The sequence below is a fragment of the Drosophila hydei genome, unplaced genomic scaffold (genome assembly GCF_003285905.1).
Source record: "Drosophila hydei strain 15085-1641.00,03,60 unplaced genomic scaffold, DhydRS2 tig00000379-arrow-arrow-pilon, whole genome shotgun sequence".
In the NCBI taxonomy this organism is placed as follows: domain Eukaryota; kingdom Metazoa; phylum Arthropoda; class Insecta; order Diptera; family Drosophilidae; genus Drosophila; species Drosophila hydei.
The window spans coordinates 503,112-530,658 of NW_022045720.1; the positions used below are offsets into that span (position 1 = coordinate 503,112).

Consider the following 27,547-nt stretch of genomic DNA (forward strand, 5'->3'; position numbering starts at 1 on the left):
GAATTATTCCATTGATGCATATTGAAATTAAAGTGCAACTTAACAAAAAATAAAGAAAGAAATAAATTCATTGTAGAATTACTTGGAAAGGCGTGTGCAAGAGCCTGACTTACTTAACGACAATTATCGATAGCAAATCGATTATAATCGATCTATGCTGTGCTTATGTGTGCGTGTGTGTGCAGTGTATCTTGGCCGTTGACTTTTGCAAAGGGCAAACGTTGTATGCCCGGTAAATAAACACGTTAATGGATTAAAATTTGACTTGCCATTCAGTTTAATGAAATTGTCAAAGACGTCAAGAATTGGCATTTGAACTATTGCTTATGACTCAAGGCTGAGAAGTTGCGCAACTTTCGGGCATGGATCGAGCACGCGATGTTGGCAAATTTCGAAACGATAACAGCAGCAGCAGCAGCAACAGTAGTTTGAGCTAATGCCACCCTTTAACACGCACGCACGCACACACACACACCCACCCATCCATACACACACACTCACAGACGCACACATGCAAGCATTGCGTCGCTGGCGGCATGCGCGTGAGTGTCAAAAAAAGGAGTACGGGCCATAAGGACAACACACACCGATACCAACACACAAATCGTCACAAATTTCGAATTCGCATTCGCATTCGCACGTTGAGGCGATGAGTCTTGGACGAGGCTGAAGTCGTGGCCACGAGGCCAGGCAGCCGTTCAGTCGAGGAACGTAACTCGAACGTAACGGACGCTCGTGCCGCGCAGCCACAAACACGAGCAGCAAGCAATAGCAACAACTGAAACAGCAATAATAATAAAAACAATAACAACAAATAGTGTGGAGCAAGTTACAAGAGCGCGAGAGAGAAAGAGAGAGAGCGCATTGAAAGGCCAAAAAGAAACAATCAACTTATTTCTTGTTTTGTTGTTTGTTTGTTTTTTTTTTTTGTTGGTTTGTCATTTGTTTAATTAATTCAAAGCAATTTGTTTGCGTGTTTGTGTGTGTGTTGGTTGCTGAATGTTGAATTCGCCCAGTGGCGAAGTGGAAGTTACGTCAAAAGGAGCCAACAGCCAACAGCCGACGGCCGTCGGCCAACAACTACAGCTGTAACAACTTGTACAACAGCAACAACAATAACAATAACAAGCGACGCGCCAAACCGTTTTGGCCGCCTTTGGCGCGTCGTCCTCCCATTGTTGTCACCAGTTACCATTTGTTGTCTTTGTTTTTGTTATATTTCTGTTGTTGTTTTTTGCTTACATTTTATATTAGCTATTGCTGATTTTCAGCCGGCATCGGCAGCGGCAGCGGCAAAGGCAAAGGCAAAGGCAACGGCAACGGCTACGTGGCTCGTGCACGGACGCTTACATAAAGTGTAATATGGAAGCATGTCTTCCACATCCAGCTCCGTGCTAGCGCTGTCATCGTTCAATTTATTATTTTTCACCCAAGGTAAGGCGAACGGAATAGAATACGCATAACTTGCCTGCCAGCCAGCTTTATATAATCTGCGAAAAGCAATACAAGAATTTGTTGTCTTCGGCACACCGAAGCCCAAATACTCTACACGCTGGCATTATATGTTATCATAGTAATTAAGCCTAGTTAAGATTTCGTTTGTCAAGTCTGAAATTCTTTTATTTTTACCCACCATCCATGCTTCATCTTTATGTGATCAAAGCACTCGAGCTTTCATTGAGATTCCCTTTGATTTCTGAAAGAGCAAAGTTGTTGAACTAAGGATCGTGCCTATGATATTGTCATCTGATCCATTCGATATCGACCAAGCTATGCCACGTAACGTTAGACAGACGTGGTTACTGACTTATGATAGCTGTGGTTTCTGATCTATCGTATCGGTTTTTACTGATCTATAGTATAGATATGCAGTCGAGTGTAAGGTTCGTCTCCACTGCCCTTTTTAAGTGCATAGAACGAGTCGCCAGCCTGGGTTTGCGAATCGATCAAATATTCCATAAAAATGTCGCAATTGTTGCTTATGCGCCGCGTAGTACGTCACGCTGAATGCCCTGCCAAGCGTGTTCATAATTAATAAATCAGTTTAAGTTTTCGTCGCTAAAGCCCAACGACACAACGTGACCCAGTTTACCTGCACAGTGGCCGGAGCAATTAGCTTGGCCCTTGAGCTTGGGGCCACATGTGAATCAATCCCCCGAGATAAGCTAAGGGCATAGCTAAGCATGGACAAAGATAAAGGCGCTGAGCAGCCTGTAAATGGCTGAGTTAAGTTCGTTGATCAAGTATACGACTGGTAACACCGGCGTATGGAGCGAAGCGGAAAGTGGTTAAAGACAAATCCCCCATAAATGAATTCTAGTAACTTTTTTATTTTGATACACTTTTATATAAATATTTCAGTATTTTTAAAAAGTATTACTCCAGTATTCCCCATAAGAATATATCGCTCAGTAAGTCCAGATCATAATCATGGGGTAACTTTTGAGTCGATGCTGTTCGACTATTGTAATGGGGCCAATTTGACTTGGTGCACTTTGGTATAAAGGCCGGGTATCTGGTAGTCGAGCAGCTCTACGTTTGAGCCTAATGCAATCTCTAGCAAATGAAGTAACTAAAAGTTATAAAATTTTTATCGATTTTCTTTTGCTCCTTAAGTTGCGTCAACAAACTATTCGCTTGTTTTTGCACAAGCTTAGTTTATGGTAGGTGGGCTTTGGGCTTTTACGATGGGGAGTTAGGGACATGTGCGTATTATCGTATTATTTTTACAGTTGCTTTCTGTTTGCTATTTAACTTATCATTTAACGGCAATTTAATGGCATTGCTTGGTCTCGCTTTATTGTTCTGTTGTTGCGCAATAAATCTCGGTCGAGCAAGTCTAACTCCGACTAAATAAACTATGCAACGTACAAAGGCCCCACGCCCCTCGACCGCCCTTGCCCCGGTCTGTACTCCGCAGCCCATTTGTTTGACTCCCCGTCAACTCGATTTGCATGCAAATTGCGTATAAATCCTTGAGTCGTTGCTTGTTCCTCTGCCTCTTTTAAAGTGTGGACGTTGCATGGACGCACGACTCACGAGTCACGACTGTGGACGCGAGCACGACAAATCATTGGCAATAGATGCCCCAAAACGTGCCAGGAACTTTCATTTCTTTATTTTATTTTTCTCTGTCGTTCTCGCTTTTGTTTTTGGCCCTTGCCCTGTTCGCGGTCATCTAATGGCCGAGGCGTTTACTTTTAATTAAAAAGTTCTTTTCGGCCAGCCAAAAATGAATTAATGAGAAATGGCATCGCGCACACGCTGACTGCTAACAATTCAATTTTGCCAGCGCTTTCAATGTTGATATTTGTCCTGAAACTTTTGGCAGATGCTGCCGCCATCCACGCTTAATTAGTGTGCGCACACGACCTGGCCGACATTCCAGTTTGAGCCACACTTAAAGCAACACAGCACGGCACAGCACGCCCCATGCGCGTGCGGCCAGCAGAGTGAAAGAAAAACAACAAATTTTTAATGATATTGAGTTTGCTTTCCATGTTCCCATCATCTCTGGGGACCGCTAAAACACTTGAGACAAGCACCTCGAGGCAGAAACTCATGTATTTGTCTTCGTCTCCTATAACACAGGCCAACAGGCTTGAGTAACCAATATACAGTCTATACTATCTATGCTCTGTGCATCTGAAATTAGAATCTACTACTTATACTTCTACTCTACTACTTCTACTACTACTTCTACTTCTGCTTCTACTCTACTACTTCTACTACTACTTCTACTTCTGCTTCTACTAGTACTTCTTTACTCTACTACTACTTCTACTTCTACTAATACTTCTACTTTTACTTCTACTATTGCTTCTACTAGTACTTATACTACTTCTTCTACTATTCCTTCTACTACTACTTCTACTACTACTTCTTCTACTACTACTTCTACTACTACTTCTACTACTACTTCTGCTTCTACTACTACTGCTTTACTCTACTACATCTACTACTACTTCTACTTCTACTACTACTTCTACTTCTACTACTTCTTCTACTATTCCTTCTACTACTACTTCTACTACTACTTCTACTACTACTTCTACTACTACTTCTACTTCTACTACTACTTCTACTTCTACTACTAGTTCTACTACTACTTCTACTACTACTTCTTTACTCTACTACTACTTCTTTACTCTACTACTACTTCTACTCCTACTACTACTTCTTTACTCTACTACTTCTACTTCTACTAATACTTCTACTAATACTTCTACTTCTACTTCTACTAATACTTCTACTTTTACTTCTACTACTTCTACTATTCCTTCTACTACTACTTCTACTACTACTTCTGCTTCTACTACTACTGCTTTACTCTACTACATCTACTACTACTTCTACTTCTACTACTACTTCTACTTCTACTACTAGTTCTACTACTACTACTTCTACTACTACTTCTACTACTACTGCTACTACTACTTCTACTACTACTTCTACTACTACTTCTACTTCTACTACTAGTTCTACTACTACTTCTACTACTACTTCTACTACTACTTCTACTACTACTTCTACTACTACTTCTACTACTACTTCTACTACTACTTCTACTTCTACTACTAGTTCTACTACTACTTCTACTACTTCTTCTACTACTACTTCTACTACTACTTCTACTACTACTACTTCTACTTCTACTACTAGTTCTACTACTACTTCTACTACTAGTTCTACTTCTACTACTAGTTCTACTACTACTTCTACTACTACTTCTACTACTACTTCTACTTCTACTACTAGTTCTACTACTACTTCTACTACTACTTCTACTTCTACTACTACTTCTACTACTACTTCTACTTCTACTACTACTTCTACTACTACTTCTACTTCTACTACTAGTTCTACTACTACTTCTACTACTTCTTCTACTACTACTTCTACTACTACTTCTACTACTACTTCTACTTCTACTACTAGTTCTACTACTACTTCTACTACTAGTTCTACTTCTACTACTAGTTCTACTACTACTTCTACTACTACTTCTACTACTACTACTTCTACTTCTACTACTAGTTCTACTACTACTTCTACTACTACTTCTACTTCTACTACTACTTCTACTACTACTTCTACTTCTACTACTAGTTCTACTACTACTTCTACTACTACTTCTACTTCTACTACTAGTTCTACTACTACTTCTACTACTTCTTCTACTACTACTACTTCTACTACTACTTCTACTACTACTTCTACTTCTACTACTAGTTCTACTACTACTTCTACTACTACTTCTACTTCTACTACTAGTTCTACTACTACTTCTACTACTACTTCTACTTCTACTACTAGTTCTACTACTACTTCTACTACTACTTCTACTACTACTTCTACTACTACTTCTACTACTACTTCTACTACTACTTCTACTACTACTTCTACTTCTACTACTAGTTCTACTACTACTTCTACTACTTCTTCTACTACTACTTCTACTTTTACTTCTACTTCTACTACTATTTTTATTACTTTTAGCATTAGTGCTTATACTATTACTACTTCTACTACTAAAGCTACTACTAGTTTTGCTACTACTACTTTTACTGTTACTGCTATTCCTATTACTTGTATTGCCAAATGCTAAAACGTTCCATATCAAGCGTTTTAGGATCAACTTCTTAATGTACTGTCGCTGGCTGTGCCTTAAAGTGAGTGCATATTTAAGCAGGCTTTATTTCAATTGGAATTTGTGATGCGGTGCACTGCTTCGCGTATCACGTGTTGCTTGTGACCGACGTTGCTTCTTATGCTCCACCGATTCGTGTTCACGCCATGCATTATGCATGCAAGGACATCGCCTTTTCAATGGCTGCCGGCTGCAGTCAAAATATAAAACAATAAGCAGACAAACAGAACGACCTGGGTCTCGGATCGTGCATTAAGGTGCAGCCAGAACCCATTGTGTGGCTGACTAATTGTCGTGTGGCTGCGAGTGGTTGCGGTGGTTGCAAGTGTGCAGCCTGTCGGCTCTGGTTAGTTAGCTGCCGATGGCTTTTGGTGGCTGCAGTAGGTTGACGTGGCTGTGCTATGGACGGGACTATTTTTAGTTGGAAAGTGCAATTAGGCCTTAAAGCTTCCTCAGCCATAACAACAGCAACAAGCTACAATACGTTTTGGCTATTTCCGTGCGAGCAGCCGCAGCCCAAACTCAATGCCAAGCGCTAAAGGTTAGGTGTCAAATATCAGGCAGTCTTTGTGCTATACATAAACACATGTCAAAGACAGCTACACACAAGCAAACACTCAATCCAAAACACACACATATGGCATATGGCATATGGCATATTGCATATGTGTGAATTAGATTTTGCATTGATTTTCCTGTCGATGGCATTGAGTGGACGCAAGGTTAAGACTTCGCCAGCCGATGCAGATGTCGTTGTGGTTTACATTATATATATGAAGAACCCGTCAGTAATCTGTTTAATAAAATATGGATGTCTCTATTAATAGTATTAGACGCAGCGCCTACATATTTATAGCCAAGCAATGACGTATACGCCCCGTGGGTCAGATGCCCTGAATCATACGATGAGCTAGATACCCCTCTTTGAGTTTTTGAATTATAGGGTATACACATTTTAAACCAAGCGACAAGCGCCTCATCTTATGCTAAGCTTAGCTCATTCGAAGCAAATGCTCCAGCTAAAACATTACACATACGCCCCATGTGTGACACGCCCAGATTCACCTGGCGAGTTATACACCTGCCTGAATTACAGGGTATACATATTTCATGTCAAAAGAGCACTTTGCTTCGATAAACGCTGTTTATTATACTAAGTTTTACTCATTTGAAGCAAACGCCTTAGCCACAAAATTACGCATACGCAACGTGCGCAATTTCCAGAATCATTTGGCTACACCTATTTGTACAGTAATTAGTTGCTGCTATATTCACAGAATATACACATTTTTAATCAACAAATACATGCGTTGCGTACTATGTTAAATGTACAACATATGCTGTAACTAGAAAATTACACATACGCCCCATGTGCGACGCCCCGAATCATTTGGCTAGTTAACTTTGCGGCGACAGCAGAATTAAGCATTTAATTACAATTGACATTTGCTCATGGTTGCTACTGGCCTATCTCTCTCTCTCTCTCTCTCTCTCTCTCTCTCTCTCTCTGTCTGCCCTGCTTTCTTTCAAACTGCGGACTGCGAAGTTGCCACTGCTCTTCTGGTATTTTTGGCCGCCAGCGACCTGCAACTGCAACTAATTATGAATTTTAATTAATTCTGGCATGTTGCTACTTTGTTGACTTGTATAAGTGAGAAAGAGAGAGGGACAGCGGTGGGGCAGAGCGCTCAGCACTTTCACTCTTATTGCTTGTGTTCTCTGTGCTCTGAGTGGGCATCATTGTGTGCCAACAGCAACAAATCTCTGCCATCGGCCATCTGCCAAATTGCCTCATTGACCTCCACTCGGTTGATTTCTTGAGTCCAGCCAGTTACACTTGCAAATGGCCCCAAGCCAACAGCACGAAAACAATTCTAAACATACTTTAAAATGCTAGAGAATCTGCTTCCAACAACAACTGGGCCAGCTCGCCTTCTACTCTTGTTGGCTGGGCACATTTTCCAGAAGATTAAAAGCTCTTTTCTATTACAATAATAATAATAATAATAATAATAATAATAATAATAATAATAACAATATTTATTTATTGTATTTCACTGCTGCTGTTGAAAATGTTGCTGTGTCCAGTTGAATACTCTGGAATGATAGAGTGAACTGATTAGGGTATATGAGACTGAGACTGAGACTGAGACTGAGACTGAGACTGAGACTGAGACTGAGACTGAGACTGAGACTGAGACTGAGACTGAGACTGAGACTGAGACTGAGACTGAGACTGAGACTGAGACTGAGACTGAGACTGAGACTGAGACTGAGACTGAGACTGAGACTGAGACTGAGACTGAGACTGAGACTGAGACTGAGACTGAGACTGAGACTGAGACTGAGACTGAGACTGAGACTGAGACTGAGACTGAGACTGAGACTGACACTGACACTGACACTGAGACTCTCGGTCTCTCGCTCTGTCTGTCGCTCTATCTTTCTCTCTCTCTTTCTCCGTCTATGAACTTTTCGAAGCATTTAGCAGTTCCTACAGGGTATCCGTTCGTCCTTACTTAGCTAAAGCGTGCGCAAATACGAGATGCAATGCAATTGAAAAAGAGTCGAAGCCAAACTACAGAAATGTTTGTCAATTGGTTAACAACATTGTGGCCACCAAACTGGACTCTGAGCTCAAAAGCCGTTGAAAGGAGAAAAAAATACCATCGACCGGAACGTGGCTGTGCCGACATTTCCACTGAAGCCCAAAAGAGCCAAAATGAAAAACCCAAACAAAAGCAAAAAGTATGGCAAAAAAAATATAACAAGTGCAAATATTGTAGTTGGGCGTATGCAGCCGCATAATACGGGTCCGGGCTGCATGAGGGGTTTTCCTGTGCCGCATGAATGGCACTTTGGCTGAGCCTTACGAAATCTCCAATTCTAATAAGCAGCCATGGAAAAAGTAACGAATATGCCCCGTTTAACCTTGCGAACGAGTATACAGAAACTATTTCGTTTGTGCTTCCACTTCATGGGCACTAGAAAGAGCTTGCAGCTGCACAGCCGTTCACCCTAGCCATGTCGTTGAGTGGATATTGCTTGATGGTGCTGTACCTCCCTGTGATGCCATGCGAACTTACAGGGTATGCTGAGAGCGCTGCACTTTTCTGAATGCTGAATTGCAACATTTTCGTTTACTTCGCTCCTTTGCGTGCCATATAATCCAAATTAATGCTGCTTCAGGCATATTATTTTGAGTTTCCTTTCCATTTTCGTAGCTTTAAGTCTGACTTAATTAGAAGCTCTTACAACTCATGCAAATTCCTATAAAATGGAGTGCTTGGCATATATATAGCTGATTCCATCTACTATACATATAGTGTTCAGGCAGCTTAGCATTCGGTTGGCAGAGCGAATAGCTTGAATTTTGAATTTAAAACAATTCTATAAAATTTCATTGCGCTTACTCTGAGGCTCTGCAATACAATGCCTTATATAATGTGTGCGTGGGCCGGCGTGTGTGTGTGTGTGGGTGCGTGCTATAGCCTTTTGTTTTTACCAACTGCAGTGTAGCACAACTTGCCCTTATCTGACGCTAAGCTCAATATTCCCACATTCTGACCCTTGCCACAAGGCCTTCCACTGTGTGTGCGTGCGTCTGCATATGTTTTCGCTCGTCTCCCCTTTGCCCCATTTCGGCTGAGAGCATATCAAACATTTCAAAGTTGTTATTACTGTTCGGTGCCAGCTCGCTTTATCAACATGCAGAGCTGACTGCATGACAGCCCGACTGACTGAGCGGACACTAGACTCCATCGTTCGCTCGCTTTAAACGAGTTCAATTTCAACAAATTTCAGCTCTAGCTTAAAGATAATTTAGAAGATAATATACTGCATAGTTGTTTTTTTAAGTGTATCAAATGTTTTAGCTGTGAATATGCTCAGTGCTTAGTTAAATGGCGCTTGCCGCTGCTGCCACTGCTGCTGATGTGTTTCTTTTTGCCGTCGCCTTTTTGTCTGCATGTTTTTGGCCCTTTTACCTCTGGAATGATAAAACTACACACACACACCCGCACACACGCCTACACATACAGCAACATTTGTCAATTGCTCTCAATGCCCAGGGACACAAAAACTGTGAACGTGACTGAAATGTACTCGAAATGTTGAGCGAAACTTAGCGGACAATTGAAGCTGCCTCAACGAGAAGCGTATTCAAGTTATTTTCTTGTTCAGCTGACGTTCATATAATTACGAGAGCTAAAAACTATTCAGAGGAATCGAACTTTCAATTTGATGGGACTTTTGTCAAGAGTAATTGCTGTCAGTGTACTCGCACCTGTGCTCAGCTGAGCTTTGCTCTTGCAGCTCTACAGAGGTCAAGCTATGCATCTGGAGCGCATTTGTAGAGCTTTGGCTATGAGCGAGTATTGTGCAGTCGTTGGCACTCGGCGCTGCAGCGCGCGCTTGTTTCAATCCCGAATCTTCGCTCCTCTGTTCACTCATCTGTGCACTTTCAGTCGGATTACAATTTTAAACATGGCTCGCACCATAATCGGCTTACATCGGGCTATTAAGCGCATCAACTGATTGGCAAGTCCCAAAACGGCAGCGCCGCGCAGTAGGCAACAGTTTTTTTTTCTTTTTTTTGTTAGCTTGTGTCACATTTAGCTGTCAGTTTTATCTATCTATCAGGCGGATATGCGCGCCCATAGAGCTGGCCTTTATCAATTTCACATCTGACAGTTGTCATGCAAAATTCACGTCCTGTCTAGATATGCGACATGTATGTTGGCCGGTCACAGTTTTTACTCGTTTCGCTATTGATGTATGCAGTGGCAAAACAATGGTTGCATACCCTCAGCCAACTGTGGATGTTTGGGGCTTAATGTATGTAACAGACTGAAGGAGGCGTGGCAGCGCACGAAAACGAGTTGAGTTAAAGCTATTGCATACTAGACGAAGTGTGAGCTTATAATATTTTTCGATAACTTTTCCTATTTCCTTGTTATCGATAACAATCGATAAACATATTTTATATGTTAAAGTGAGAGCTAGAGGCTGGCAATGCTTGATGCGAGTTTATAACTTTTTTCGATAACTTTTCCCATTTCCTTGTTATCGATAACAATCGATAAACATATTTCAGATACTGGCAATGCTTGATGTATATAACTGCGAGTTTATAACTTTTTTCGATAACTTTTCTCATTTCCTTGCTATCGATAACAATCGATAAACATATTTCATATGCTAGCGTGTGAGCTGGAGACTGACAATACTTGATGTATATTACTGCATACTAGACGTAGTGCGAATTTATAATATTTTTCGATTTCTTTTCTCATTTCCTTGTAATCGATAATAATCGATAAGCATATTTCATATGCCAGAGACTTGTGCTTTGGCAAATATACTCATCTAGGTATCATTATCAGGCTCTTAAAAGTTGTTAAGGGAAGTTCATCTAGAGAAAAATTTATTCAATAATTAAGTTTCGATAGTAAGACGCGAGTTCAGCTGCCGCGCAGTAAGAAGAGCGCGAGATTGTGTATATGTGTGCGCATATTATGTTTGCCATGTGTGTACGCAGCTCTGCCTGGAGTTCAGGGTATCTACTAGTCGTGCACTGCCGACAAAAGCCCTTCGACTTGTGCCTTTATGAAAAAGTGCAGAAAATTAATTTATTTTTGTACGCAGCTCCCAAAGGAAAAATGATATATTGACTTTGTATACATTTATTTGCATTTTCATTTTCATTTTCATTTTCATTTTCATTTTAAAGTTGTTTGCGCGATGCCCATGTGTATAAGCTGTAAGCTTAAAGGCTTTTCTGCATTTGAAATGACATTTGCAATTCTGTGTCTCCTCTCGAGTCGTCTTAACTCCATTTCAATTACATCTGTACCTTGATGGAAGATAACTGCTTTTAGCTGCTTTATAGGACAAAAGCTTTAATGTTCGGCTTGAATCAGAGCATGTATTCAGTATTTATGAAGCGTGAAGGCTTAAAAGTTAACAAATTGCGCTGCTTAGCCTCGCTGCTGCTGGGTGAGGCCGATGAATTGTAGAAATATGACCAGCGAATCGAGGATAAAGACGAACATCTGCAACAGAAAAGACAAATAGACGGAGTTGTGGTAACAGCAAGACAGCTAGCTGCTGAGCCTACCCCAGTCAAGGTCTTCAGATTCAGATGATAAATGCCACAAACTTCGAACTGCAGCTGGTTTTGCATGATCTGCAGCGAGAAGTCTTCAGTTTGCTTGCGTATGATTGCGCTTCGTGCTCTAAGCCCATTTCCATTTGCACTTTTGCGCGCTGGTGCCTGTCGCCAGGCGCCATTAATCAGCACCAGCAGCTGCTGTGACTGCGAATCGAAATGTACTTAAATTTCATTGCATTTCATTGGATTGGATGGGTCGCAGAGACTTACGCGCTTGGCACAGCCGTCGCAGACGGCGCACAGCGTCCAGATTTTGATGACTGTGGGCAGGACCACGTAGACGGTCTGCCAGAGCAGCAGCCAGCTGATGTTCATAGTCGTCAGCCGCCACAGTATGATGTAGGCATAGCAGACGACAATGAAGTCGCCCATGCAGAGCACGTTCATCAGCAGCACAGAGAGACCGTAGAGGCGGGACAGCTGGCGCGCGAGGCGCACGATGTGGGCATAGCTGGCGCGCAGCTCGAGACTGCAGCTATGTCCGTTCAGCAGCTGCTGCTGCAGCGCCAGCAGCTTTGCGTCCAGGCGCACCACCATCAGCGACATCTGCAGGTAGCGCGCTCGCACCGATTGCGTTGTGTAGAACTCGCGCAGATTGGGTAGGAGCTGCCGGCCCTGAATCGACTGGAGCACGGTCATTGCCACGGCGCAGCCAATGATGAGGCACTCGAGCATCACATGCAGGCGTAAATTGATGGACGTGGACATTGGCGCCTCAATGGCCGGCAGCTGCGCCAGCAGTCGGCGTTCTCGATTGCGCAAGAGCAGCGCCTGCAGCACCATCAGCATGTGGGCCAGCAGATAGGCGACGCTCATGGCATCGATGATCTGGGTGTAGGTGCCGAAGTGCTCGCGCTGCTGCATATGCAAATCATTCATCTCCCAGTTATTTTGAAAGTAGCGCCACATCTGCACCACCATATCGACCAGTACCAGGGCCAGGTAGCCGCTCAACAGGCGCTGCACCGCTCGCTTCTCTGCGCTGCAGGTGAGCGCCAGCAGCCGGAAGTAGCTAGACAGCAGCAGCTCCAAACGACTGCCCATGATACACTCAACTGGGCTCTGCGCTCCCAGTTGCCCAGCACGAAAGACCATAATTAATTAGCATTAAACGATATCGCATCAATTAATCGAAGTGGCTAATGAGTCCGCACGTTCATTTCACTTTGCGACATCGACTCAACCATCAACTTTCAACTATGAATACTAAATTACACTCTTATATATCTTATATATCTATATATCCAATGAGATCTGCAATTATGAAATTGAAGGCGTTAAACAAACAAATATTATAATCGCACTTCAGTCCAATCTCCAGTCTCTGTCTGTCGACCTGAGTCTTTCCCTTTCTTTTTCTATCTTCGTATATGTTACTATCTCTATCTCTATCTGTATCTCCTATCTGCCTTCAATTAATCACAGTTTTCTCTCTCTCTCTCCACTTTTCGGCTGTCTCCCTTATTTCCTTCTACTTGTCACCCTCTTCTCTCTTTATGTCTTTCTCTATCTTTGCCACTCTGTGTCCGTCTCTGTCTTTTCCGTTTCCATCTCTCTTTCTCATTTCTTCTTCATCTCTCTGTTTGTCTTTGTTTTCCTGTTCTCCTTTTATATATATTTATGTTTTTCCTCTATTTTCTATCTATATTTTTCTCTCTCGCTCACTCTTTCTTTTCTAACTGCCTCTTTCTATCTCCTTTTCTTTCTCTCTATATATATCCCTCCCTCTCTCTCTCTCTTTCTCTCATTCTTTCTCTTTTAATTTATATCTATTTCTCTTCAGCTCTCATATTTTTTCCATATCTCTCTTATCTCTTTTTCTCTACCTCTCTCTCTTTCTCTCTTTATATGTATCTGTCTATCTCTCTCTCTCTCTTTCTCTTTCTCCATCTCTCATCATTTTTCATTCTCCATCTTTTTTCAATGTTTCTTCCGCGTGTCATCCTCTGTCCCATCTCCCTTCCTCTTCCTGTATTAATCCGTCTCTCAGCACAAGCACGCCTTATACTTACTAATAATAATACTTTATATCTATAATTGCCCATTTATCTTGTCTTTATATATACATATTCATATCTATAATTATCTCTATTTATTTGCAGTGCTAACGGTGCTCAGTATCACCATCAAGTACAACGAATATGCGACAGACAAGGGCGGCAATGTCAGCATACCCTGCATAGCACAGGGCAACATTATGTGGGTTAAGGAGCACGGCAGCAATAGCACCATTATACAGGTGAGTACAGGTGATGGGACTTAGCGAATATGCCTCTTAGCAGTCCAAATTGCCTTGGAACAATGTGACTTGCTTTCATATGGATGCCATCTCTCTGCCATAGACGGGTCGCATATTGGTGTTGCGGAATGTGAGTACCTCGGATAGTGGCATCTATGTGTGCTTTGCCACGCTGCCGCTAACAACAACAACAGCGAGACCAACAACGGCAGCAGCAGCAACTACCTCAGCGCCGGAGCAGGAGAAGCAGCAGGATAAGCAGCGAGAGCAGGAGCGGGTTCCGTTGCCAACGCAACCTGCCGAGGTGGTTGAGGAGCAGGCGTATCAGGCTTACCAGCGCAGCAAACTTGTTGTGCGCACCACACCTGGCCCGGTAACCCAGCTGTATTTCAAGGCCTCAACCATACTGGGCTTTCTCATTTGGCGCTTCAATAAGACCCAGTCCGGTGGCTATCCCGTGCGCAGCTTCACAGCTGAATATCGCAACATCTCGTACAGTCTGCCGCCCTACAATGCCAGCTTTGAGCACGCGTGGAGTCGCATGGATCCCATCAACATAGCGCCCAATGTGGTAAGTACAGAGGTGCAAACGGCGCCTGCAACGCCCCAAAAAAAAAAAAAAAAAAAAAAAACAGAAAAATAGAAAATTTTTGGGGCAATTTCACAAGAATCATTTCCGCTACATAATCACTTCCGAGGCACAGCGTCAAATGGAGGTCTATCGGCTGGCCCCCAACACCACATACGAGTTTCGGATATGGGCCAACAATGAGCTGGGCAGCGGCGCGGTGGTCACCACCAACGTGACAACGTTGCCCGAGACCAAGGAGGAGGGTAAGCGGCCAATTAGACTACAGCTTGTGCATAGCCAACACCAAATACAAATACAAATAATAACGATAATAAATAATAAGAATCGATTTTAAAAAAGTCATAGTTCTAGCTAGATAAAGATTCGATAGTTATCTTGCTGTCGTGCCTATCTATGTAGAAATTGCTGTTATTTGGTGTCAACTGTACGCGGCGCAGGATATCTATTCTGTGCGGCGTTACCCTAGTAGTGTTTATCTATTGTTTAACTTATACACACACACACACACACACAGAGAGACACACACACTTATGCAGATATATAGATGATTTTGCTTAAGTAATTTGTATCTGGTAATTTGTCGTATGTCATCTCTCTTTTTTCTTATCTATCTCAAATATATATGCTCGAGGACCGTGCAGATCTCATACGCCTTATTAAACCCGACTTAGATAATTTCGATCCGCGCATTTGGATAGTCGCCGTCAGCATAGTGCTGGGAACACTTGTGATATTAGCCATCGGACTCTGTATTGTGCTCTCTAAGGAGTGCTATCAAGCAACGCAAATGGGTACAGCAAATTCACCAACAACAATAACAAATAACTGAAACTAAACTCGATATATAAATATATATATGCATATGTGATGTATATATATGTATATATGCTGTACATACACGGATTATGATTTGGATAATGTTTTTGTTATTGTTGCTCGTAATTTAACAAACAAACAAACAAACAAACAAAATGCAAACAGCAAATGCTGCTGTTGATTCGAGAATGCAACTCGCTGCAGCGCACATGAAGCTTGTCATTATCGTTATCATTGCCATTGCCAGTGTTGTAAATGAATATGAATGCTTTACAATGGACTCCATGCATAAAGAAAACAAAATACAATTAAGCTCCAAGTGCAAATATGGCAAGCAAACATGGAGTGCATGGACTCCATTTGGGTTTTCTTTTTTATTTTGGTTCTTGTTTATGTTTTCCCGAACTATTTTTCGTTTATTCAGCTTTGGTTTCATATGCATATTTGTATTTGTTGTTGTTGTCGTTGTTGTTGTTGTTGTTGGTGTTCGATTTCGCATTGTTTTTGGTGTTTGATTTTTGCTTATTAAATATATATTAATAAATATATGTATTTTCACATAATTATGTATATGCAGCTGTGTTCATAAAAATAGTAGTGCGGCAGAGCACTGCTTGTTCATAAAAATAGTAGTGCGGCAGAGCACTGCTTGTTCATAAAAATAGTAGTGCGGCAGAGCACTGCTTGTTCATAAAAATAGTAGTGAGACTAAAAACTTAAGGCTTGAGTAAGAAATATGACTTATGCCTGGATGTCTTTGCAATTCTCTTTTTTGCATTCTATAGCATCAAGTATCGTTTCATTTGTCCTAAGTACTACACCCTATTTTCATGAACACAACTGTATATCCATCTACTTCTAGTTGTAGTAGCTACTCTTAATAACTATCATTAGCTGCAAAGCGAATATATATGTATACTCATATATTCACATATAAAAATATATCTATATTTATATATACATATATTTGTAGAAATTGCAGCATAACTTATAAAATTGTAAGTAAAGATTTATATTTAGCTGCAAAAAGCCAAATGTGGTTAAAAAGCAATCAAAATTTTATTAAATTACTAATGAGATTTTGATAAAAACTAATCAATTTCAATTATAATTCAAGTCAATAGCAGTCGGGCGTCATCGACTGCACAATACTCGTTCACAGTTCAATCACTTTTGGCTAAGCTCAAGTGGGAGTCTGTAGTAACTTAATTGGGTTAAGCTTATAGCTCTAGCTGTAAGAGGCATATATATGTAGGCCAATAGACGGACGGATAGATGAACGAACTGACAGACGGACAGACAGACAGCAAGACGACCAAATGACAGGCAAGTCGAGCATTGCGCACAACCAATATGCTCTCGTCACTTCGTGAACGAGTATAAATATGTAAAGCATTGACTAGCCACAACTAGCGCATACTAAATCTAGAATTCTCAATCAAAATAACTATTAAAAGTGTTTGAAACTTAATGCCGTCTCTACGCAAGACCTCGATATATTAGCGACCAAAGTTTTTAGCCACAGCTGTGATAGACAACGAACACAATCTCAATGTGCACCTAAGAACCATAAGTAGAGCTCTAGAGTTATGCACTGAAAAAGTAGGCCAAACCGCAACTAATTAAATATATAACAAGTATTATAAAGAAAATATGAACAAGAAACGAAGCTTTAAACCACGAAACGAAATGAAAAATGAAACTAAAGCCCTAAATTATATGTAATATGGGCAACTTGGCAGCGTGTGATACGTTCGGTGATATCTGATTTATGCTTTTCTGCCTTCTTCTGCTGTCACTTTGCAGTTCAATTTCAATTTCAATTTCAATTTACATTTCCATTTCAATTTCAATTTAAATTTAAATGTGTAAAAAACAAACCAAACAAGCAAATGTTAGTTAAACTATATATATTGATGTTGTAAACTATATACACAAACACACACACACACTTATATATATATATATATATATATCTGTTCACATATACTTACATATACATAAGTAGCAATTAATATTCCACTTTATGTGCTTTGTGTTGTGGCACGCGAATTAAATGTTTGAATCCTTATATAAAGAAAGTAAAATACATTTATCGGAGCATTCTACATAGTCTTGTATTGTTTCATTTTAATTTCAGTTAATGTGCTTATTGTTAGCAACATATGTCCTATATGTACACACGCACACACTTGCCTTGATTTGAATATACATTCAAATTGCAGGCGCAACACACACATATTACGTATACGCAGTGCTGGTTGCTTTGCCAATTTATGAGCGCGCTTAACAGCTCAAACACATAAAGCCACAGACATACACACACACACATATCACAAACACACACACACACATTTATGTCTTGATTTGAAAATATTATCAAAATTCAGTCAAATACAAATATTACGTATACGCCGCATTGGTCGTTGTGGCAATTTATAAGCGCGCTTGACAGCCATATACGCATACACGCACACACCCACACATCCACACATCCACACACACATATACGCACACTAACACAATTATTGAACAAAACAAAAACTTTTAAAAGGTAACGTAATTGATGTCAAATGATGTTTAATTCTATTTTTTCGTCTACTCTTTCTCTATTTATCTCGATTCTCGTTCCATTTCTGTCTTTCTCTCTCTCTCTCTCTCACTCTTTATATTTCATTTTCCAATACGCACTACCTCTCTCTCTTTCTCTATCTCCATTTCTCTTCTTCATGTCGCATTGATCTCTTATTCTATATCATGCTATGCGGCCTCGTAGAACTCAAAGATGGTTGGGACAGCATTGAGCTTATACCGAATATAATACTTAATCCCGGTTTCAGTGAATCCGACGGACCCAAGAGCGTGCCGCCGTTTACGCGTACCGTTATCTTTGGCCACAATGGACAGCCCTACAATGACGACGATGATGACGACGACGACGAGGAGGAGGAGCAGGAGCCGACCATGGAGAAATTTAAGCGAAAAGTTTCGGTATTTTTTACAGGTCCCACCATCAAACGTATTTGAAAGTACAAAGTGCCCATACAGATCTATCTAGGTTGTTGATTGTGCTACGGTCTAACCCAAATACATATATATATATATATTTATACATACAAACATGCATACACTCACACGGTACATACACGCCGCTGTTTGTAGCGCTTATCAGTTTTTGTGCTAGGGGCGCGGATAATTTGATTTTCGGTTTCATACGCTTCGGACATGCTTCAACAGAAACTATGTAACTTGCCGTTATTGTTAAACTAATCCTTGTAACACTAAAATGTGAGCTTCACACACGAACTGAACACCCTGGACAAATGATGAATAGCTCGGCTCGATCCCAAAGCTTTCGACATTCTCAACCGAAGAGCTCACTTTGTAGATAAACGTGAAAGATGTTAACAAAACTTCAAAATCAGAAATGTTCAACATTTCGTGCTCATATTATAAACAGGCTAACACACACACACCCACAAGTGTATTTTACATAATGAAATGACAAAAAATATTGCTGTGATATAAATTCAATTGAAGGACATTATAAAGATTTATTAATACTCGTATATAGCAAAATCAAATCGAACATTCACACGACACACATATGACACACACACACACGCATACACAGAGAGAAGTTCTTAGCTATTTTCATTTAAGTAGCGAATTACAGTTACATATTTGCTGAAGATAATTATTTCAAATATAAAAAACAAATGAATTTTTTTTTGTGAAAATATCCAAAAATGTAGAAAAAACTTTTAAGAGTTTTAAAGTATTTACATAAACATTAAGTAAGAAAGCAAGCTGCTTCGACTCGCAGTCTCTATGCTAATTATGTTTTCTTCAAATCAGATAATCAAAAAGAAAAAGAAGAAGATAAATCTAAAAACTGTGAATGAATTTTATAATTGAGCAAATATTTTGCACTGTAGCGCGCACCAGGAACAAACTGAAAAAAAAAAAAATGGGAAAAAACCAAAATATTATATATGTGTACAGTGTACATTAGTGTATGGAAAGTTATATAAACAAAATGCAGTTTTTTAAATATTTAAAAAAAAAATTCAAAAAAATATTTGCATTGCGCTTTTGTTCGAATTGGAGGCTACATAATTTACAGGAAAAAAATAATGTATATATACATATATATATATATCTGTATATATATATATATATATATATATATATATATATAAATATATAAAGTTAATATAGCTGAACTGCTTCCAGAATTTTAGTAGAAACAATGAAATTGTTATTGATTTTACCTATAGAAACACGTTCTGTTTGCAATGAGATGTTCCAATAAGCACAAAATTGTATATACTATATACCATATATATGTATACATATATATATATAAATATACATATATAGCTATGTATATTATGTAAATTAAGAAAGACTGTAGCTAACTGTTAAAGGACATTTAGCCTGATTGCTATGCTTTAAACTTAACTGAGATTCATTTCCTAACTGCTCTCGCCTTCCAGCTAGACTTAACTTAAGAAATATCTTCAGCCGCACTATCTTTTCTTTTGTAAGAGAGGAACGAGGTGGGAGAGGCAGAGGGAAGTATCTCAAATACTTCTAGTTAATATAGAGAAGCACGCTTGAGCCTTAAACTACGCTTTAAGATGTTTATCGTTCGGAATATGCTAAACTAAAAATATGCTGCTCCTTAATCAGAACTAAATCTGTGGATATAGTACGTAACAGTGTACATATAGCCGCACTCAAGAGTTTCCAATTCAAATTAACTTCGAAGCTCTGATGCTTTTTGTAAATGACCATTGAATTATATTTAGAGAACAACAACAAATGGGTTACACACACTTACACACTTACACACACACACACACAGACACACATGAACAAATAATGAAATAAAATGAAGTTTACACAAAGTCAGCCAATGCCAAAAGTGTTTGAAATTGTACCGTGATTTGATTGTTTGTTCAACTTTATTTCAATAGCTTTTAAGTAATTTATACTCTGGTAGGTCATCATCATTTATCTGGGACAAAATGCATACATATACATAAATGGAGACAACCATATGGCAGGGCACCACGTGACGCCCTGCTCGCGTTAGCGTTGATTAATCGTAATATGTTAAAAGCTTAGCTTAAACTTAACGCACTTAACGAACCGAGTGCAGCACACTCGCAAAAGTATCTCTGTCGAACCTAACTTAAATCGTACACACACACATATACATAAATGGCTATCATATATTGTGAAGTGGGAATGCATTCCAAATCGAATCGAATCAAAACAGAACAAAATTCGTACGTCCTCCAAATAGTAGTTACATTTGCTTGCTTACTATATAACCATATATATATATATATACATACATATATCTATATCTATATCTATAGCTATATATATATATATGTTTATATTTTATAGAATTTGTTTAGTTGCAGCTGCTTTTTGGTGTCAACATCTCAATTATGGGGTCTGTGTCTTTGTCTGTGTACGCCTACTCGCCCACTACTAAATACTAATACATTTCATCATTATCATCATCGTCGTCAATTTTGTAAAATATCCTAGTCACATTTGCCTTGAGCCCTAAGTTACATATAAGGTTAGGCCTATTGTCTGTCTCACATGGACATTTCGGGCATTTTGTTGTGCTTCAAATTGATTTGCACACTTTGGGAGAACATCTTAATGATGCCATATTTATCGTTCGTATAGACCTTTAAAAAACTAGGTACATTCTTGTGCAGAAGCTCGTGGCAAAATTGGGGATACTTTCGAAACGCTGGCTGTTTATCATCCCACATGGACAAGATGTCGCAGTCATCTCTGCAAATATTAAAGAGGTATTTACGTCAGATGGAAGTGTAACAATCTCTAAACGAACAGACTTACCGCACTTCGTTGGTGCACTCGCTTAGAGATATGATTAAGTATTGGATTTTCAATTGTGTGTACTGATTGTATATATCAGACGATTGCTGGCGACTGTACACCGAGTAGACATGTTCCGTACGCTCCCTGTGAAGTAGTTGATTTCATATTAGAACTTAAATTGGCAAATACTCGAATCGTGCTATTGGACTTACGCCATTTGACGCATTTCGAGGTGTGCATGATTGACTATCGGGCGCCTGGTTGTCAAGTGCACGGTGCCAATTATCTCAACGGGACCGGCAAACACGGCATCGCGTTCTGTATTCAATTTAATCCACTCGAGCATGCCCTCCAGGTCGTCAGACGGATGATTGTACCGTGTGGGAAAGTACTCCTCGCGTATATTCTGCAAGTCATGTACAATATAGTCATATAGAAATGTATATATAGATGCAGGGAGTTGTCAACTAACCACCATGCCGGGATCGAACATGCTGAGCAAGAAGACGGCCAGCGAAACAGACCAAAAAACGTTGCGCTGCCGATGATACCAGATCTTGGAGCAGACCGTGGGCGCTATCACGCAGCCTTGCGTGAAGCTCAGAAAGAACAGCTTGCGTACGGTGAGACCAATCAGCGTGAAGATAACCATCTGCATGAAGCTGTACATATAATGCAAATTCAATATTTGAGCGTTGATTGTGGGCACAACAGAGCTGCGACGTGTTGAGGCCGCCTGACGACGTCTGCCGTTGGCTGGCTCTTTGGGCTCCTTGGCTTTGGACGGTAATGTTTCCTCAGTTTCAGGTTCAGGTTCTGGTTCAGTTGCGTTTGTAGGCGGCACTTCAGTTTTATTTTCCGAGTCCGTCTTCGTTTCTGTTTCTGCCTTTACTTGGCCTGCAGTTTCACTGGGGTCACTGGTCGACGGCTCTTTGGCATTCGATTCGCAGGCCTGTTCACGCTCCTTGCGCTGCTTGTCACTGTTGCGATGTATCTGCGCCTTGAGCCGCTTGATGTCCTGCATGAAGTCATCGCGCTCCGGTGGCTGCTCATGCTGCATTTTGGCCTTCTCCCGCTTGTAGCGCTCGTAATCATGGTCGCAGCTCTCGAGCACGGCGAAGCATTGTTGTAGCTGCTGTTCAGTCTGCTTGTTGGACATATCGCTCATGGACACGTGGTGCTCTTCGAGGAAATCCTCTAGCACATAGTTGCGAGCGCGTTCCCGTTGCTCCTGATTGGCCTTGGTGATGATGTTGCTCTTGCGCCATTTGCGGAAGAATGTGGCCAGCATGACGACGCCGTACATGCAGTACGGCTTCACAATCAACGTCTTGACCAACTGCCACAGCTCTGACCAGGCGACTCGTGCATAGAGCGGATTGCAAGCAGACAAATTGGTCACAAAGCTTACCTTTGTCTGCAGCATCCAGTACGCCCACATATCGCAATAGTGTACGTACGTGTTCTCCTGCCAGGTAAGCAGACCAGACTTGTTCAGCATATCGACAAGTTTGCCCTGCATGCTGTTGGCAAACAGCGGCGCCAAGAATATGAACTTGAACGAAAAATAATCACCTTGCTGCACATTGTTGGTCACAAATCGATTACGCAATTGCCGGAAGAGCGTAACCACGAACATGCTGAGAGCCAGATTCAATTGCCAAGTGAAGAGCAACTGTGTGTTGCCATGTGAGATCAGAAAGGCGAGGACGTTGCCTAGTAGATGTGATAGGGAATAGTCCAGGGCGAACGCATTTGCCAGCCCCACGGGCATCGAGCAAATATTCCACGAGGACATCACAATGAAAATTTGTGTCGTAAATATATAGTTGGAGAACTGCCACGAGAGCAGGGCACAAGCCGTAAACAGAGACATGGCGCAGACCTAAGCAAAGCAATCGCATGGATTATTATTTTCGACTACAGAACGATTTAGATATTTACCATAAAGAGACGTGATGTGTGCTTCTGCCGATGCAGCAATCGGCCAATGCAAATGCACAAATAGAACATTTGCAGGAATATAAAGGGAAATGCAAAGTTTTCGCGCGCCAGCGGCCGCTCATAGATCTTGGCCGCAAAGCTGTGGAACATCAGGTATGAGATGACGCCATAGATGCCGCCAAACACATTCTCGCTGAGCAGTGTGCCATACAAGTAGAGCACCAGCAGCGTGACGCCGCCCATTAGCCAAACGAACTCTAAGTAGAACTCCATGGGCTGCAGGCTGGGATTGAAGCCGGCGCGCACAATATGGAAGAAGTAGCTGCAATCAAAGTAGGAAAAGGGAAATGTGAGTTCCAAATGACAAGTTGCATCAGGCAAGCCCCATAAGCCAATCTCCCTATCAAATCACAGTATAGATAGCCTTCTAATTGCTGTCACTTCATAGAAAGTTGGGAATGTTTCATGGCAATAGGTTTTATTACTGGAAGAGGAAACATTTTGTGATTTTTGAAATAGATCTCTTTTCTGTGATATCAAGTATCTGAATAGAAAATGGAACTTCTATACGAACCATGATTCATCTAAAATTCTAAAAAGAAAAAAATTGTGTATGCTATATGGGCGTGGGTGTGAAGCAGATGTGAATGCAATTGAGTTAAGCTAATTACTTACGCGGTAACCAGCTCGGGAAGCACATAGAAACGTTGGAGCACATTGACGCTGTGCGGGTACTCAATGTCTGTAACGTTCTTTAGCAGGTCGTAGCCGTGCCAGAAATCTGGACCATCGGCTAGCTTCTTGTAGAATGTGTAATAGAGGGCATCTTCGCGGCGAAGCATCGACTCGCGCTCCAATTGGTTGAGATGCCGTATGTTGGTGCGCGTCTCGAAGATAACGCGCACATGGTGCATATACAGAAAAAAGAAGCCCGAGCCTAATGGCTGCGTATTATATCTGAAGCGGCCGGCGAGTTTGCAACAAAGTTACTTACCAATTAGCGCGTGAGATAAAATTACGTACAAATTGGGCTCGCGCATATTTCTGTCGTTTCAATTGCGTCTATAATGTTACTTAGTTCGATTGTTTATTCATTATTTGTGTTGGCGTCTATTTGATTAAATTAGCAGAGATTCCTCCGCTATGGCCGCAGCTTTTACCCGTAAACAAAAGTATTTACCACAGCTGATATCTTCGTTGCCATAAAGATAAATCAGCTGACTTCTTCAATCGGCACCAGCTGTGCTATCGATGTGCTGGAATTCTAGTATTTTTATATCGAATACAAAGAATTCACAATCTTACATGATTTTCATAGTACTACAATAATTACCCACTACTGCAACAATTATGTCCGATATCAATATATATTACCTAATGTTAGAGGTCTTACATTTTTTGAATAGTATTTAATAATCTATCTGGGAGTGCCGAAATTTGTTATTGCTACTATCGATATCACTGTTATTCTTTGCGCAAGGCATCGATAATTGTGGGTGTTTGGTATTTTGCGTTAAGTGTTAAGTTTTTAAATTGCAGTCACACTACGGCTTTAATTTTAGACATTTGAAGGCGCATTTAAGTTTTTTTTAAAAGTGAGTTTTCCCTGCTATTTGCTGACCATGGAGCGTTATTTGGTAAGCTCTTTGGTGGGCCAGGGGTCATTCGGCTGTGTGTACAAAGCACAGCGACGCATTGATGACAAAGTGGTGGCTATCAAAGTCATATCCAAGGTTGGTTTTTCTTATAATATTCCGTCAAAGGAAAGGCAAATGCAACAGGTGAATACTAATGAGCTATATAATTGTAGCGAGGTCGTTCCAATCGTGAGCTTAAGAATCTGCGTCGCGAATGTGACATCCAGGCGCGCCTCAAGCATCCCCATGTCATTGAAATGGTTGAGTCGTTCGAATCCAAATTCGATTTGTTTGTGGTCACGGAGTTTGCGCTGATGGATTTGCATCGATACTTGTCATTCAATGGTGCCATGCCCGAGGATCATGCACAGCGTGTTGTTTGTCATTTGGTGTCGGCACTCTATTATCTCCACTCGAATCGCATCCTGCATCGGGACTTAAAGCCTCAGAATGTGCTTCTGGACAAAAATATGCACGCCAAGCTATGTGACTTTGGCCTGGCGCGCAACATGACGATGGGCACACATGTCCTCACTTCCATAAAAGGCACTCCGCTCTATATGGCACCAGAGTTACTGGCCGAGCAGCCATACGACCATCAGGCAGATATATGGTCGTTGGGTTGCATTGCATATGAGAGCATGTCGGGGCAGCCGCCGTTTTGTGCCACCTCCATACTGCATCTTGTGAAGCTGATCAAGCACGAAGACGTCAAATGGCCCAGCACGCTCAGCAGTGAATGCCGCTCATTTCTACAAGGCTTGCTCGAAAAGGATCCGAGCATGCGCATCTCCTGGACGCAGCTGCTCTGTCATCCTTTTGTCGAGGGCAAGCTTTACATACCCGAGGTGCAAGCAGCACAAAGTTCGCCCTTTATAAATCCCCAATTGGCCAAAGACACCAAGGTTTTGCAGCAATCTCGGTGCGTACTTACGTCGTACTCAAGTCAACTTCACTAATCCTTGTCCTCTTTCTATAGACACGTAGGCGTCGATTTGGGTGAGGTATTGGCAGCTCTTAAGTTGAGCGATGTGGCCAATGAAAACCTGAGCACATCGCGCGACAGCATCAATGCCATAGCACCGAGCGACATTGAGCAATTGGAAACAGATATCGAGGATAATGTGCAGCGGGTAATTGTGCCATTTGCAGAGGTTTCCTATCGAGCATTGCCCAACAGCAATGCAGCTGCTATCGTGAGTGCGATGCCACTGGTTAACTCACAAACCTGCTTTGTTAGTGGCAATTCGAACATGATACTCAATCATATGAATGACAACTTTGCAGTCGAAACGCCGGCTTACAGCGCAACGAAATCGATGAAGTCCAAGCTGAAGATGGCGCTCAATATAAAACAGTCGCGCAGCAAGGATCTAGAGAAGCGCAAACTAAGTCAAAATTTGGATAACTTTTCCCTGCGCTTGGGTCAAAGCATCGATACAGAGGCGCAGCGTAAAACAACTGAGATGCTCACACAGCAGACGCAAGCCCAGCAGCTGCAAGAGAAGAAGGCACAGCAGCTAAAGCAGTCGATGCACTCCACCAATGATGAGAAATTGAGCAGCGAGTTAGTAATTCGATTCATATCTACAGTGAACACTCTTAAAGATATCTTTGCGCTTTCAGTAATTCGCCGCCTTGTCTGTTGCCCGGCTGGGACAGCTGCGACGAATCTCAGAGCCCGCCCATTGAGAACGATGAGTGGCTGGCATTTTTGCATCGCTCCATACAGGAGCTGCTGGACGGTGAATTTGACTCGCTGAAGCAGCATAATCTAGTCAGCATCATTGTGGCACCGCTTCGCAACTCAAAGGCCATACCCAAGGTGCTGCAGAGCGTTGCGCAGCTGTTGTCACTTCCATTTGTGCTGGCCGACCAGCATTTGGTAGTGGAGGCCATTAAGGGCGTTTACATTGATGTTAAGCTGGTGCCCAATTTGATGTATGCTTGCAAGCTGCTGCTCTCGCAGCGCCAGTTAACCGACTCGGCTGCTTCGCTGCCGGCCACCACGGGCGTCTCTCTAAGCCGCACCCTTCGCAGTGTCTCCGACCTAAGTGCCGAGGAGATGAATACTGCTTGCAGCTTGTACGAGCTGGTCTGTCATCTAGTCCATCAGCAACAGCAGTTTCTCAGCCAATTCTGCGACGCAGTGGCAATACTCGCTGTCAACGACATGTTTATTAACTTTCTCACACACGGTAAGCAAAGGGCAGGATTCGGAGACAGCGATCCGTTTCTGACAATTCTTTCGTTGTTGCAGATTTTAAAGACAGCAGCGCGGTGCGTTTGGCTAGCTGCATGCTGGCCTTGTTCTGTTGCGTTCTGCGCGAGTTGCCCGAGAACGCCGAGCTGGTGGAGAAGATTGTATTCGATTCGCGCCTACAGCTGGTCCTACTTTTGCAGAGTCGCCATCAGTTGTTGCGGCAACGCGCTTGCCAGATGCTGTTGCTGTTGGCGCGCTTTAGTCTGCGCGGCGTGCAGTGCATTTGGAGTGGGGAGCTGAAGAGCGCCTTGCAGGCGCTGGCCGAGCAGCAGACCTGCCAATCACTGCGACTGGAAGCCGCCCAAACACTCGAGGAGCTTAGTCAGTTCAGCTTCTTTGTTGCCCAGGCAACTGCTTAGT

At 41.7% G+C, this 27,547-nt stretch overlaps 3 protein-coding genes across 3 annotated transcripts; 2 read left to right on the forward strand and 1 right to left on the reverse strand.

Moving 5' to 3' along the window:
* The first annotated feature begins 1,279 nt into the window (after positions 1–1,279).
* On the forward strand, positions 1,280–18,561 carry LOC111596165. Its single transcript, XM_023310257.2, has 6 exons — positions 1,280–1,434; positions 13,925–14,061; positions 14,165–14,632; positions 14,766–14,895; positions 15,295–15,444; positions 18,246–18,561. The coding sequence occupies exons 1-6, from the start codon at positions 1,371–1,373 to the stop codon at positions 18,494–18,496; spliced, it is 1,200 nt and encodes a 399-aa protein (XP_023166025.1). The 5' UTR covers positions 1,280–1,370; the 3' UTR covers positions 18,497–18,561.
* A 2,295-nt stretch (positions 18,562–20,856) lies between these two features.
* LOC111596163 (C-mannosyltransferase dpy-19 homolog) lies at positions 20,857–24,556 on the reverse strand. The gene is made up of 7 exons (XM_023310255.2): positions 24,282–24,556; positions 23,963–24,224; positions 23,288–23,609; positions 21,816–23,228; positions 21,556–21,749; positions 21,362–21,487; positions 20,857–21,295 (listed from the first exon to the last, which is right to left on the reverse strand). The coding sequence occupies exons 1-7, from the start codon at positions 24,325–24,327 to the stop codon at positions 21,091–21,093; spliced, it is 2,568 nt and encodes an 855-aa protein (XP_023166023.2). The 5' UTR covers positions 24,328–24,556; the 3' UTR covers positions 20,857–21,090.
* A 214-nt stretch (positions 24,557–24,770) lies between these two features.
* LOC111596164 (serine/threonine-protein kinase fused) lies at positions 24,771–27,546 on the forward strand. Its single transcript, XM_023310256.2, has 5 exons — positions 24,771–25,020; positions 25,098–25,846; positions 25,904–26,491; positions 26,551–27,122; positions 27,185–27,546. Exons 1-5 carry the CDS (start codon positions 24,910–24,912, stop codon positions 27,544–27,546), a joined length of 2,382 nt encoding a protein of 793 aa, XP_023166024.2. The 5' UTR covers positions 24,771–24,909.
* Position 27,547: the final 1 nt, after the last annotated feature.